Raw genomic sequence first — 15,129 nt, 5'->3', positions numbered from 1 at the left:
AAAATATTTTTATTTTCTTGAATTTATTTATCTATTTGCTGTTGAAATTGACATCCACATAGACAAAGTTGTAGTCACAGCTACAGTACTAGCACGCTATGGCGGTGTATCGTATTAATTCACAGCTATATTGAGGGAGATAATTGCTGTACATTATTATGGGGGCCGTTTTGACGTTTGTCCGCTTATCAAGTTTTGTATGTTGAAGGAGTAATTGTTGTATATTATTGTCAATAATGACATGCAGTCAAATTTTATAGATACCAATAGCAATTTTCACAACGTTAATACGTTCCGAAGCGATGGTACGTTCCAGACGATACATAAGAGTTTGAGAAATACTATTTTAATTAAAAAAATGTTGAGTTTTAATTATGAACGAATCTGAATAAATAGGGCCTCTGGTAGCATATCTTTTTGTACAAACTTGTTTCTTTTGTTCAAATAAATTATAGTATAGGTATTCTATTGCAATATTCGGTTCATTAAAATATATTAAGTAAATTTTGTTATTTTCGTTTTATTAAAACTTTTTAAACATCTACTCATTACAATAGTTACAAATCTAAAAACTTATAAATGTGAGTCGAATTTGATATTTTCAATAAATATTGAGATTTAACCTCACTATTGTAACTGTCAAACCGGTCATGCATGTGCTGGTACTATAATTTAGTAATTCGGCAATTGACATACATGTGTTAGTTATCAAAGACCACTGAACCCTAGAACGTGTTTGCCTCTACGCATTGCTCAGTCAATTCGTGATCAAACCGAACCGCACACGTTCAAATGGTACATCAAATTATATCATAAAGTATTTCGATAATGAATAGTGATAACAATTATTTGTTGTAACAGTGTTAAATAGATATGACAAAAACTTTGTAGTGTTTTGATAACAGAATTGTGGATTGTATGAGGTTTTTTTTTTAAATATTTAAGTGGCCAGTATCACGTAGTTATAGGTTATTTTTATTTTTAAGTGGCCAGTATTATGAAGAGAAATTGGTGTATAAAAAAGTTAATTGTTACCACAATATTTATTTGTTCCTTTTTTATAATTCAACGCAATTTTTAAACATGGAATAAATTCCATTGATTTAAAAAACAGATCAAATCCAGATTGGGCATCGATATATAACTACGTACTAGATTGGGCTTGATTTTGATTCAACTGAATTGAAGTGCATTCCATTCAAACTGACTTTAGCATGGTCAATATTGACAGCTTGTGGTTGTGTACGGAGTGGCGCTTATGATATAAGACCTCGAGTCTAAGTATAAACCTGGATTTGAATAAAAAATATTAGTCAAATAAGTAAAATTATTTGTTGTTTAAGTCAATAATTGGTTATAACAATGACGTTTTGGTTGCCGTTTTAGTTCAGATATTGAATAAATAGTTTATATGTACGTTCGTGTCTATAGAATATACGTCAATAGAATTGGGCCTCTGTTAGAGAACAACGGAACTCTTTAATACATCTGCCACTTCTTCTTTATTCTAGAAGACTGTTCGTGAAGTTTGCAGTTCCAAATACAGATACGACGTCTAGTTAAAATGCAGAGTATATTAAAGCTGAACTCCGTATATTAAACTTATTATGATCAACTCCTTAGCCGTCGAACAACATAATATTTTAATCCAATATATTAACTGTTTATTCTACTGATATTTTGTTGTATATATGGGTGCATTGATATCAGAGTTTTTTTATTTTATATTTAGTTGCATTAATATCTGACTTTGCATTATTTAATGCCCCCGTATTGCATTCCTTGTTGCTTTAGAAACAAAAAAAATATTTAAAAAAATCGATACATGAGTATGCATTAAAATTTATTTGGATATTCAATGATGTTAAGATAATAAATTAACAGACGTACAAGAATCAGAGTCTACGTTTATCGATGTTTGCATAATTATGTAAGCATATGTTGCGATTATGGATTCTCATTTTTATAAGTATTGTATTGTTTGGTTCATACAAAAAAATGAAATAATTGTAGGGCCAAACATATTCATACAGTATAATAACATAATCACTACTTTAATCTCAGGTCGTCTGAGCCAGATAAACCTTACGCTCAATTATACTGATAACCGTTATATGACAATGCAAAATTCAATTGTTATTTCAAATCCGAGTATTTAATAAAATCCATTTCCTACCACTTTTAATAAAAATGATTACTTTCATACTCACAAATATAGTCACGTACAAAAGCTTCACTATTTACGGGCTAAGAGCGGGAAAAAGAGCCTACAATACAAATGTCACAAATATAAAGGTTCCTTGTTAGAATATTATTATCAAAATTATTAACTTTTGCATCACCATTAAATCAAAGCAGCGTGTTCTTTTCGTTTTCTAGTCGAATCAAGTATCCGTCTGTTTCCGCTACCGTGTGCCCTGAGAATAAGATATGTTTATGTACTAGAGAACGACTGGAATTAAATTCCAAATATACCCTACGTCGGTAAAATATATTCTTCCAGTCTTATTCTTTAGTGCCATCACAAAATATTCGGGTTCTTGCAACAATAATAAGGGACATCATTTCTATTATATAGATGTAAGAAACAACCGGACACAATTCCAATTTTACTGATATACAAAGAACCACCGCCTATTCTAAGTTCGTAAATAGCAGAATTTACAGGAATAAATAAATAATGAATTATCGTACATTTGAGCGTATTCGAGTTTATGAAACTTATGTCACGTAGTTGAGTGCAGAGTAGAAGCACTCAGAATATTATTATGTACTCGACAAAGTTACTATTTACTGGCGATATTTTTGAGCGAGCAACTCTCATCCAGTTATATAAATAAGGAAAAAACATATTTTCATTTCCAGATAATGGCTTTAAATGCTATAACGCGAACAGCACAAAGGATAGTTGGGAATAGTGGAATATTACTTTCATCAAGAAGTAGCAGTCTTTGGACGTCGGATAATATAGTAAAATCACCACATAAAGATGTCGTCATTCCAAACAGAACCGTGGTGGAGCACGTTTGGGAAGACATATTGAAATGGGCTGACAAAACTGCTCTGGTAAGTGAGTTTACGATATTTAATGTTTGAGAAGTTGTAATTTCAAGTTGTGTTATTACACTAATTGGAATAGGGAGTAATAATGAAATTATTGAATTCGTTTCGTAAACCTATATCAGTGGCGAAGGATGAAATTTCCGAAAGGAAAGCATCAATGAGGTCTGCAAATTCTAATGATAATAAGATTCTACACAAATTACGAAAGGGAAGCCAGCAGGGATCGTGTTATATGGACCTTCCGCCGCTGATCTTTACTAATATATGAATCTGGAGAGTTTATTTGAATTCGCTAATCTCAGAAACTACTAAACCAATTTTTTCATTAGTAGGAAGCTACATTACTCCCATTTTTTATCCCTGAAAAACTTTTCCATGCGGACTGAGCGCAGAAAAATACGTATATAATTTACAAGTTAGAAGGCACAAAAGAAGCCTTTACTGATACTCTAAATTATGAGCATTAACAGTTATTAAATTTCAAAATATATCTTCGTCAAGTGATCTCTATATGTGATAACATTTGTTGGAACATTAATTATTTTTTTATCTTCTAGGTCTGCGGCGTAACAAATCGCTCAATCACTTATCAACAGTTATACAAATATTCAAGAAATTTCGCTGCACAACTTCGTACTCAACTTAAAATTCGAGATGGGGATGTTGTTTGTATCATGATGCCAAATTCTCCGGAATATGGTGTGGCAATGCTAGGTATTCTGGAAGCAGGTGCCGAAGTAACGACTATAAATCCTATTTACACTGCCCGTGAGTATAAAATCCTGTCGACGGTATATTGATTTTGTACCTCGATTTCAATTTTTAATTTGAAGACTGATTTTAATCTAAATATTTACAAGACCTCTATGAAGCTTCCGTGTAATATTTTTATTTGAAGATTTTATGATTTACTTTAAAAGACATATAAGAAAAAAAATGTTTTTCGTTTGACTAATACCTAGTTCCGTGTAATAAATATAATTTTACAGGGTAATACTGTATTTTTTTAGTATGAAAAAATCTTAATAATATGCAATATAGTTTATGACTGTACCTTGATAAGAATACATTATATATTTAATCGGATACGACATTAAAAAGAGATAAGATACGAAAGATATGCGGCGATAGTTTAGTTGAGAGTAGAGCTGCGGAGACGAATGTCCGCAGGTTCAATATTCAAGGGCATGCACCTCTGACTTTTCTAAAGTTATGTGTGTATTCCTTATGAATCATCGCTTTTAAAACAGGAAAATATCGTAAGGAAATCTGCATACTTGAGAATATTTTCATGAGAATTTCGAAGAAATGCGAAGTCTCCCAACTTTCACCAGAACCGCGTGTTGAAATAGGACCTAAACCATCTTTGTTATATAGGGGGTCCGTGCCCGGCAGTGGAGCAATATATACTATATTTCTAATTATTATTAAGATAACGAGTATTACAATAATTAAAACTGAATTTAAATAATTTTCAAATATCTGTTACAGACGAAGTACATAGACAGTTGGTACTAGCAAATCCCAATGTCGTAATAGGCGTACCTAGTACCATAAAAGTATTGAAAGAAGCGTTACAATTAGCTCAAAAGGATTTACCAATCATTGGCCTCAATGACGGTACTGGCTTACCATCCGGAGTTATATCTTTCCAAGAGTTCGTGATAGATTCGAACCCAGATCTCAGTGTTTTAAAAGAAGTTAGCAAGAAGCCTGAAGACATAGCTTTCCTACCATACTCAAGTGGTACAACTGGCTTGCCTAAAGGAGTAGAATTGACCAACAGAAATGTTGTCGCGAACTGCGTGCAACAGGAGTCGGATCCTATAAAATTTTATAACGATACGACGAGTAAGTTCTTTAAATATGTAAATATACCTTCAAGCAAAGTGACCCCAATGCATGATGGTAATTGGAGTCCAATAAAATGTCGACTGACGAGGGATGATTAACCCTCGGATGTCGACACAATTATGTCGGCCTGTTGGAACCGAATATACACAGTGTGATCTCGGAATGCGACAAAGTTACGTGGGCCACTATGACGGGTTTTAACTCCTTGTGTACGCTGCTCGTTATCCAGGCGGATATATTTTAAATATATCCTACCACAAGTAAAGTAAATATTGCTGCTTTTCTTTATAGTTCATCTAAAACTATATTATGTATCGAAAACACGATTGTCTTAAGTTTCCTATTTTTACTGTTTGTTATTCAACTTCGAGTTCTTTCTTATAGAAATTGTAGTATTGCCTTATTACATCTGAATCCATAGAGAGTAGTAGTTCTCAATTAAGGCCCTCCTCCGGCCAAACGGCCTTGAGCAGTCATTCCATATATTAACGGCGCATTAGTTACGGAATAAGTAAAGATTTACGAATAGTTGCTGTAAAATATAAACTTTAGGTCTCTTTCAAAATTTTAAACTATCAATTTGTTTCTTATTTAATTGTCTATCTAATAGCGTTTGTTGTAAATTAATATGATGTGTATTTTAATTGGAATGTGCAGAATCAAAAATTTTAACATTTATATTATAACGAATGAAACAAAATCCACATTATAAAAGAATTAAACACCCAAAGTAAAGATAACATATCGTAAAATTTCAAATAGTTAGCTTCTAAAATTGGGTTAGCAGGAGGCCTTAAGAATAGCTTCTTGCCCTTTGCTGCAACTGTAATTTCTATTGCTTTATTATTGAACGCGCCTTTCTTCATTCTAATCAGAAAATATGAAACACAGACTCCTTGGAAGAAAGTAATAAACCCATTTTTTAATCACATTTCTTGAAGTTGCTTGTATTACTTCCTAGAAACAATAATATTTTAAATTCATATTTTATACAATCGTGTTTTCTTTTTGTTTAAAAAAGTAATTCAACAATACTCAGTTGATTAATGTGTGTTTATCTATTGTTGCCACTTACCTAAATATTATTTATTCGTTATGTTTGGTCCTCCCTCAAGCTGGCTTGACTAATATTCTAGCGTAGTATAATACTACTTATCATTTACGTTTCGTTTTTCACTATGACTTTCTTCATACGAGAATAGACAATAGATATTATAATAGAATTGTAACAAACCATATATCTTAGCCTTGGACTAATGCTTAAAATAAATGCTGCTGTCACCTTTTCGACCAACAGAATGCAAAAAGAAAACAATAAAGAATACTAATAAGGCAGTATAAAATATTTTTTAAAAATAACTCGGTGTGGGTACGTTACATTTCCAGTGTAACGGATCAGTCTCTTGGGGTTATGTATAAAAGTTAAGACGACTTAGCTAGTAATCTCATGACGGAAACCACAAGTGTAGTAAGTACTCATAAACTAAATTAATAACTACCTTTAACTTTATACAAACCCATCTCTAATCTGTTTAATATTGCTTCTCCCTATCTTTCTATTTGATTGATTTCGTTGCGGGATAAAGACAAATTAGTGTTCCCTGAGACTCGCCGAGCTTCGCTGCTCGGTATCATAAAATGCGTGCCACATGATCCTGGCTTACAATAGTTGTAGTGGTGGGTGTGAGGGCGGGAAATGCCTTTATCAACCCATCTGTATTTAGAACAGAGTCCAATTGAAATCCTTTCCAGTACCTGATGAACACAACTGTATCGATTTTTTTAAGGTTTAAATCAAGACGCAACCTTGGCCGTGCTTCCATTCTACCACATCTACGGCTTAGTCATAATACTGCTGCATAAACTGTCTGCCGGCCTCAAGGTGGTAACGCTGCCGAAATTTCAGCCAGACTCGTTTCTCTCGACTTTGAAGGAACATAAGATACAATTGCTCTGCGCAGCGCCTCCTATGGGTAATGTATATATTTTTTCTACTGGCATTATTTACTGTCATGTTGTCATTGTTTACTTTTGTATATTGTAAGGAGATAATTTTAAACTCTGGGAAGAACATGGGCTACTTCTGTCGCCGGAAAATATATAGTGGCACTTTTATTCGGATTTTTTTCTCACGAGGGTGAAGTCACGTTTAAAATTTAGCCCACTGTTTTCTTTTGTTTAATTCAAGTTATTTTTTACAATACTAAGAAACAAAGGCCGTGGGCAAATATCCTAACAGTGTCTCACAAACTACAGAGACTTTGAAAGATTATGAAAGCAAATAGAACAAAAATAGCTTTTGCGCCATCTCACCCACGCCTGAGTCCACTTTCACATTACGCAAATTATACGATTTATTTATAGGCAAGAGCTAGTAATGGGATAAAAAAGTGTCATTAATATTTAATGAACAGCATTATGTTTCATAATTTAAAATTTAATTGACTGAAAAAGGTTTGTAGAAATTTTGACACTGGTTGATGATAGTTCTAAATATAACCAAAATGAAGATCCGTTTTAAGTATATCTTAACTACCTCGGTGTCGTAGTTGTAAACGTACACAGTACGAGTGTTTTGTTATACATTTTCCCTTTACTGACCTCTGACCTGTACTTGATCTTCACATAAATAATAAAGATAGCTTCGAACCTTGACTCGACAATAAGCGAGAGTGTAAACGTTAAATAAGATAAGAACTAGACAGTTCAAGTTAGAATTGATACTAACGACATACACCTAGCGTAGAGGCGGGTGTATATATGGCTGAGAGCAGCGCAGAGAATTTTTCACTATAATAATATAATAATATCAGCCCCGTATTATATATTGTCCCAATGCTGGGCACGGGTCTCCTCTACTACTGAGAGGGATAAGGCCCTAATCCACCACGCTAGCCTAGTGCGGATTGATAGACTTCACACACCCTCAAAATTCGTACAGAGAACTTCCAAGATTCTTCACGATGTTTTCCTTCACCAAGCAAGCGCTAATTCACAAAGAATACACACATAATTTTAGAAGTGTGTGCCTTTGGGTTTTGAACCAACGGACATTCGTCTGGGCAGTCCATTCCACACCCAACTAGGCTATAGTCACTTACTACCGCCATATATGCGCCGCCCCTAATACAATTGTACATTGACAAATTATAATCACACACGGACACAAGCTGTCATAATTCGAATTACAAAGCTACAAGAACGGAACTGCAATTGACTTCTTAACACATCGGATGCTTAATCTCATGATACCTAGTAAAACAATAGCTACAATAAATCGTAACACAATTACTGCACAGTGGAAATATGGAAACACACGAACTATCGCATCGAAGACGCGTAGTCTCACATCTCACCCGTTATTGACTGCTATCGGCAGCAATATGAATCAAACGGTAGCAAATAGTTTCTTGTCCATTAGTCACAAATAACTTGCAACATTTCTCAAACGTTTATCGTTCCAGTTCTGTTCCTCGGATCGCATCCAGACGTTAAGAAGGAGCATTTAGAATCAATCAAGACAATTACTAGTGGCGCCGCGCCGCTCCCGAGGAATGATGTTCAAAGAGTATTAGAAAAAGTTCAGGTAATGTCGGATAAAGAATTTATATAAGATTACTTTTAAAATTTGATTATCTTGCGCAATATCAGGTTGGACTCCGGAATTTATGTTTTATAAGGCAATAGGCTCGCCCCCTATTACTTTTTGGAACAAAACTTATTGCACCTTTTCCTACCCCTTCGGAGAAAGCGGGTGTTTTTCTTCGTTTTATTTGTATTTTCAAAAGTATGAATCATGAAAAAATATATGAGAATAACAAAATCACTATAGGATAAATTATGTAAATTAATTTGTAAATGTTCTCTGGAAATAGATGTCTCGAAAGAACAATTACCTATAAAAACTATGTCTGAGGAATTGCTTATTGATATACTATTGATTTGATTATGCTAGATATAGGTTTTTACAAGGTCAATGTCGCTAACGTTATGTGCTTTATAGTGGAACCTTGCCCCATCTGATACCTACTTTATTTTTTTATATTTTTTTTCTTCAATCACTACATAAGCTGAACCTGATAGCAATCGCCGTACTGTCCAGATTGTGCAATCTACTTGTGAAAACACAAAAACACTATTGCTAATTCATAATATCAGCTTATTGTATAATCATTAATAAAGAAAAAAACATGCTGCACGCAAACATCACACAAAGATGTAGAGTTTCGTGGTTAGACATTTCCATAATTCCGTACAAACCCTATGAAAATAATAAATACAAATATTATTCTTCCCAAAACCACTATTTTCTAAAACGTCAATTTTTATCGAACCACTAGTTCGGAAATTTCCAACTACAGTAAAACGAGTTTTCAATATTGATCTTCCGAAACCAAGTTTTCAATTACAATACTGACAGAATTTAATTTAGAGCAGTTCATTCAACATCAAGCCATTTTATTTTCTTTATAGGCTGTCAGAAACGTTAAAGGACTTCTTTTAATAGTATTACTGACATTATTATTCTACAATGTACTTATGTGAAGCGGGTAAGTTAAAATAATAAAGAAATAGAAAGAAAAGGAAGTATTTTAAAGTTAATAGACCTTTCTTAGAATAAGATACCGTCACCATCTTGGAGAATTGATCTTCCGCATTATAAATAGAGAGTACAATAATGATAGTTGCAGAAACACATTTTTAGCTAGTCTAAACACAACGTTTTGCGAGTCACTGTGTCCGAGCTTAGTTAATTTGATAAAAATCAGGACGGATGGATCTACCGTGCTCTCTCGAAGGCGATATAAGGCCATCGGAAGCTACATCGTAGATTCAGACAACTAAACTATTCTTTCTGTTCCTGCAAACTTAAATTCTGCATTTAATTAATGGATCAAATTCGTTTTTGATGCATTCAAAACATTTTCTATTTTGACCAGATAATTATACATTATAACCTCAATGTTAATATTGGTGTATCCCTTTGTATCTCTCAGACTTGATTTTTTTTTCAGCCTGACACGAACTTGCTACAAATTTACGGTCTCACGGAAACCTCTCCGCTAGCGACAGCTATGCTGCGAGGATCTACCGCGTATTCTACAGCCGGGTATGCTATAGCAAATACCCAGCTCAGGGTCGTCGACTCGGATTTACGCAGCTTGGAGCCGAACCAGGTTTGTTTTGACTTTTAATAAATAAAATAAAATAAAATACTTTATTTATCACGTAGGCGAACAAAGTTGCACTTATGATACGTCAAAACAAAGAATAATTATTATTTCTAAACAACTATTAAAATTACTTATATAATGTCTATAGAGTCATGCATGAGACTGTCTTGTTGTTTTGCTTGATAGAAACGGTATCATGATTGCATAGAAAATCATTATAAACTAGTTGCTTGTTGCGTCTTATTTCTATCTCTTGAATAGTATGGTCATGAGCAGTAATGATCCCTCACCATCAGAAAAATAACGTTTTCATTTTACTAGAACATAAATTTTAGAAATTATAAAATGTAACTTTTGTATAGCCCAATTTATATATTTATATCAGACCCTTTGGAATTCAATTTAAAATCGGTTTTTGTAAACACTATTTCATAATTTTTTATGAGGTTTTTACAAAAGACGAATTAATCTGAAATTAATTTAGCGAATAAATTATAGCCATTAAAAGCAAAATTTTGATAATATTAAAATGTGCATCGTCACAAAAATGCTAGACAACTCCTGTGTCTAGACGCAACTGCGCAGAACTTAATCCAATTTAGCAAAAATCAAGACAAAGTATGATATGAAAATCTGAAGGCACTTTCGTTAAATCTTCAAGAAAGTGTTCATGATGCATTTTTACTAGACACAATACAGACAATCTGTAATTAGATTTATTTTTTGTATCTTTTAAATTTTTATTTGCCTCTTTGTTGTATCGTTATAAAAATCTATTTGGATATACTATTTTCATTTATTTACTTGTCGTCTACATTTTTGTAGCGTAATGGAAGTTATAAAGATTTATAATGAACCAAATCTAAGATTAAATAAAATAATAGTTGCCTAAAGTTTATTTTGTAGTTATTTTCAATAGTGGCTAAGTCTTTGTAATTCCAAGGTAACAACCGAACGTAATGAAACGAAACTACATACGATAATAATACTATACGTACAATGTTACGATTGTCGTGACAAAGCAAAAAGCATTAAATTGAAAGATAAGAATGTAGAATTAACAGATCCAAAAAATCACTATTACGTTTTAAAGCAATAATAATAAATAATATTAATTTCCATAATTAATATTGTTACGAAACTAGTTATATTTAAAAAAATATATATAATAAGAAAATGGCAAAAGGAAATGTTTCAGCTTAACTGCTGTCTAATGTATAAAACCCAGCCAGCGCTGATTTTCAGCCACGTCTACCCGTCTGGTTTGATTCATAACTTAGAAGTTAGGAATAACTGCTCCAATATTAATTTATAGTTCATAAGTTCTGATTAAAAGTAAAAGATGTTATTTTTTATTCCTAAATTGGCTGTTGAACATATAGGAATAGTAAGAGGCTCAACAGTCTCTAAAGTTTACTAAGCCATGGTGGTTTGGTTTACTTTATTAGGATAATATTATAATACAGCGCTAATTTTGTTCATTAGGTCGGTGAACTCCTAATACGAGGTCCTCAAGTTATGAAAGGTTACAGAAATAATCCAGAGGCTACAAAAGCGGTCATCACAGAAGGATGGTTTAGATCTGGTGATCTAGCTAGTCTCGGTAAAGACGGAGTTGTTACGATTGTTGATCGACTTAAGGAATTAATTAAGGTGACTATTTATATAAAGTTTTAAAACTGAGCTCAAATTAAAACTGTTCAAGTTGGTGATATTTGTTCGAAGGATGTAGAGGAAATTTAGCTGGTATAAGCATAAAGTTTTATTCTGAGAACGTTCTTTAGTAAAAAACAGTGGAAGACGATCAATAATATTTTATATACTGCAACATGCTGCAAAACAGTGTGTTGTACGAACCCAAATTAAAATGCCTCAATGATAAAAGGATAAATATCTATTACCTTATCTTACAAATTTACAGGTCAAAGGCTACCAAGTACCACCAGCTGAACTAGAAAATATTCTAAAAGAACATCCAGCAGTACTTGATGCAGCTGTTGTTGGTATGCCCGATAAAAAGGCTGGTGAAGTTCCCAAAGCATTTATAGTGAAAAAAGATGGTGTTAAAGTACAACCTGAAGATATTATCAAGTTCGTAGCAGAAAGAGTAGCAGAATTCAAAAGGATAAAAGAAGTTACGTTCCTAGACGAGTTACCTAAAAATCCTTCAGGGAAGATACTCAGGAGGGTTTTGAAAGACAAATATTGTTGACAAAGACAAAATTTATCTATATTTCAAAATATTGAGTGCAATATTCTTTAAGATAAAATGTGATTCATAATTTTAGTTGTTTTAGTAACTCTTAGTTTTATGTAGGTATGCAGGGTAAAACACAAAATTCTGATAAATATTTCAAAGCAATATTAATTACTCTTTATGATGTACAATCTGGTACTCAGAGAAAGTTACGTATTACTTGAATAAAACAATCCTAGTTAATGTTATGCTGTTATGTGGGTATTCTTTTGAATAAAATATACAGAAATTCATGTTCCAAAAGAGTCAGGAGTAGAAACTATTTCAACAGCATAAAAGGTACTTTGAACCGGTAAAAACTATCAAAATAAATATCATTGAATATATGTTCCAATTAAATGTAAACATTGGTACATCACTACAATGCACGTATCGCCCAAGCTTTCGTGTTGCGTAGTCCTGAACATATAACATTTGGTAACCGCTCTACACTGTACAAAAGGGCCAAAATCCACTTCAAAACATAATCTTTATACTTTAAATTTGAGCATTAAAATGCATTGACTGCCAGTTGTGTTATGGTACGATTGCAGTGCTGAGGTTTCGGTTTCGATCCCCGGGTAGTGATATTGGGGTTTTCTACTCAATATCAGCCTTCAATTTGTGCCCGATATGGCGATAAGCTAGCTCTATCATATCATGGGACGGAATACGCATAGCGAAAAGTGAAGTCACCAGTCGTAATTTTGGCTTAATAAGGCGTAAGTGTGTATTTTGTGTGTGTGTAAAATGCTATAAAAAAACAATAACTTTAACAAAACAATCGAAAAATAAAGTGAAAATCGTGGCAAAACATATTCCTGTTTGATAATAGGGTCTCAATTAAAAAGTATGATGATATCAAATGTGAATTGTCGACTCATGCCGCTGTAATCAAAGACAAAGAGTGTGAAATCTCTGTGTTCGTAATTAGTACCGTTAGCATGAATATTTGCGTTATATTATACATTGAGTTATGAGTTGTTTAGTATTTTTTGTATGGAAATTTTAACAGCGCCCTTTTAGCATATTTAAAATAAAAATACGGCAGCATGAACATTGAGCGCGTGTTAACTTCGAATACTATATCGCGTAGCCATAGAACAAGTGTGTTAACTGTTAATATATATGCAAATAGGCAGCACGAACCTATTTATCACCTATAGTATCATGTAATGTTTAAGATCATCTCTCGTCAATCGACATTCTATTGGACCCCACTCCACTTACCATCAGGTGCAGTGCGGTCACTAGTCGAGCATGAAAAAAAACAATGTTATTTATTCGATACGAATACCCAGGGTAATTCTTTATTATTCATGCTAGGAGTACTGCTGTAACTAGAAACCTACAAATACTTTATGATACTAGGGTTACAGCCCGGACACGCTTATATTTTTACCGTAAAATGTAATATATAAGTAAAAGTAATGAAGTATAAGTAGTAAATATACTTTACTTAGAAGAAATAATATATTGTCATTAACAACAAAACTTACTTTACAAAAACAAATAAATACATTTTACAATATTTTGAAACCTCGTTTCTTTCACATACTAATTAGTTACATACTTCTTGAGGCCTTATTTTCTATGCCACACGTTCTTTGACAGTGTGTTACAAGCATGTAACGCACCGCGTCGCGTTTAAGACAATAGAAGTTGGCTAAAAGAATACCATTCCACGCCATTCACGAAGATAACGTAACACGGCCGTGTTATGAGTTTGACCTTTCATAGAGAATAAGGCTCTTGCTTCACCACATAGAAATATTTAAAAAAATAACTCCCTCAATACAATACTGCAGCCTAAAGGTCCCTTAACTCTCGCCTAATTTTACTAATTTACGTCTCACCATTAAAGTTATCAACATAATCCTATGGCTTCATTCTCCAAATAAATTTAACAAAAAAGAAAGAGAAATTTCGTAGGAAAATTTCGGCATAAGGAAACCTCATTCATCGCTTATGATTAATCAACGTACCATATAAATTTCCTCCAGTAAGTGCTTTCTAAACTTTAGGCTTGTACCCGTTTTGATATTAAAAAAAAATATTGGCATTAACTGAATTATACTTAGTAATAATATACTAGGTCAGAGATACACCTATCTAGTGGTCATTGCCCGCCCTAGAATAGGTGCTACGAGTACGCGACCTCGGCCCCCGACCTACTGCAGTCACTACCAACTTTTCCTTTCATGACTGCAGTATCCACTCCTACAGCCCATACTTTCTTTTCCCTTAACATCCCCTACCCACTAACCCTATTTCCTCTGCCAAATACCCCCCAAAGATGGCGACACAAAAAACCCGATCAGGCCCCCAGTCCCCAGCAGCCCTGCTATTCTTGGCTCCGGTAGTGGTCACGGTAACGGCGAGCCAGGAGGTGCGAAGAATTCCCGGGTTGGACCCCGCTACCACCCTCGACGACGACTGGCCCTGGTAACACACAACATTCGCACTTTGAGGACAGTGCCAGAGGAAAATACCTCAGTGCCTTAAATCGAAAGTCTTCGATAATTGAGTGTTACCAGTGATAGCATATGGCACCGAGACGTGGCCTCTCACTATGGGTCTCATTAGGAGGCTCAAGGTCGCTCAACGAGCTATGGAGAGGGCTATGCTCGCTATTTCCCTACGAGATCGAATCAGAAATGAGGAGATTCGTAGTAGAACAAAGGTTACCGACATAGCCCATAGAATTAGCAAGTAGAAGTGGCTTTGGACCGGGCATATAGCTCGATGAACCGATGGCCGTTGGGGTCGAAAGGTTCTAGTGTGGAGGCCACGTACGGGCAA

The 15,129-nt window shown here is 33.9% G+C and overlaps 1 protein-coding gene across 2 annotated transcripts; it reads left to right on the top strand.

Moving 5' to 3' along the window:
* Nucleotides 1-697: 697 nt before the first annotated feature.
* On the top strand, nucleotides 698-12,374 carry LOC115449185 (probable 4-coumarate--CoA ligase 3). Of its 2 annotated transcripts, none has more exons than XM_030176916.2 (9): nucleotides 698-795; nucleotides 2,866-3,066; nucleotides 3,621-3,831; nucleotides 4,555-4,914; nucleotides 6,705-6,890; nucleotides 8,382-8,503; nucleotides 9,933-10,094; nucleotides 11,577-11,744; nucleotides 12,013-12,374. In XM_030176916.2, the coding sequence occupies exons 1-9, from the start codon at nucleotides 793-795 to the stop codon at nucleotides 12,301-12,303; spliced, it is 1,704 nt and encodes a 567-aa protein (XP_030032776.1). In that variant the 5' UTR covers nucleotides 698-792; the 3' UTR covers nucleotides 12,304-12,374. The 2 variants fall into 2 exon arrangements, with proteins under 2 accessions (XP_030032776.1, XP_037293349.1); XM_037437452.1 differs by lacking the exon at nucleotides 698-795 and adding an exon at nucleotides 988-1,011.
* The last annotated feature ends 2,755 nt before the right edge of the window (nucleotides 12,375-15,129 follow it).

The sequence above is a fragment of the Manduca sexta genome, chromosome 11 (genome assembly GCF_014839805.1).
Source record: "Manduca sexta isolate Smith_Timp_Sample1 chromosome 11, JHU_Msex_v1.0, whole genome shotgun sequence".
Taxonomy (NCBI): domain Eukaryota; kingdom Metazoa; phylum Arthropoda; class Insecta; order Lepidoptera; family Sphingidae; genus Manduca; species Manduca sexta.
Note: the sequence above shows the minus strand (reverse complement) of the source record. Positions and strands in the feature narration are given on the sequence as shown.

Bases quoted from the DNA above. Each gene is read 5' to 3' on its own strand.
- LOC115449185 (XM_030176916.2), top strand. The intron at 4,915-6,704 runs GTAAGTTCTTTA...GATTTTTTTAAG, and splicing joins ATTTTATAACGATACGACGA to GTTTAAATCAAGACGCAACC. The intron at 8,504-9,932 runs GTAATGTCGGAT...TTTTTTTTTCAG, and splicing joins GAGTATTAGAAAAAGTTCAG to CCTGACACGAACTTGCTACA.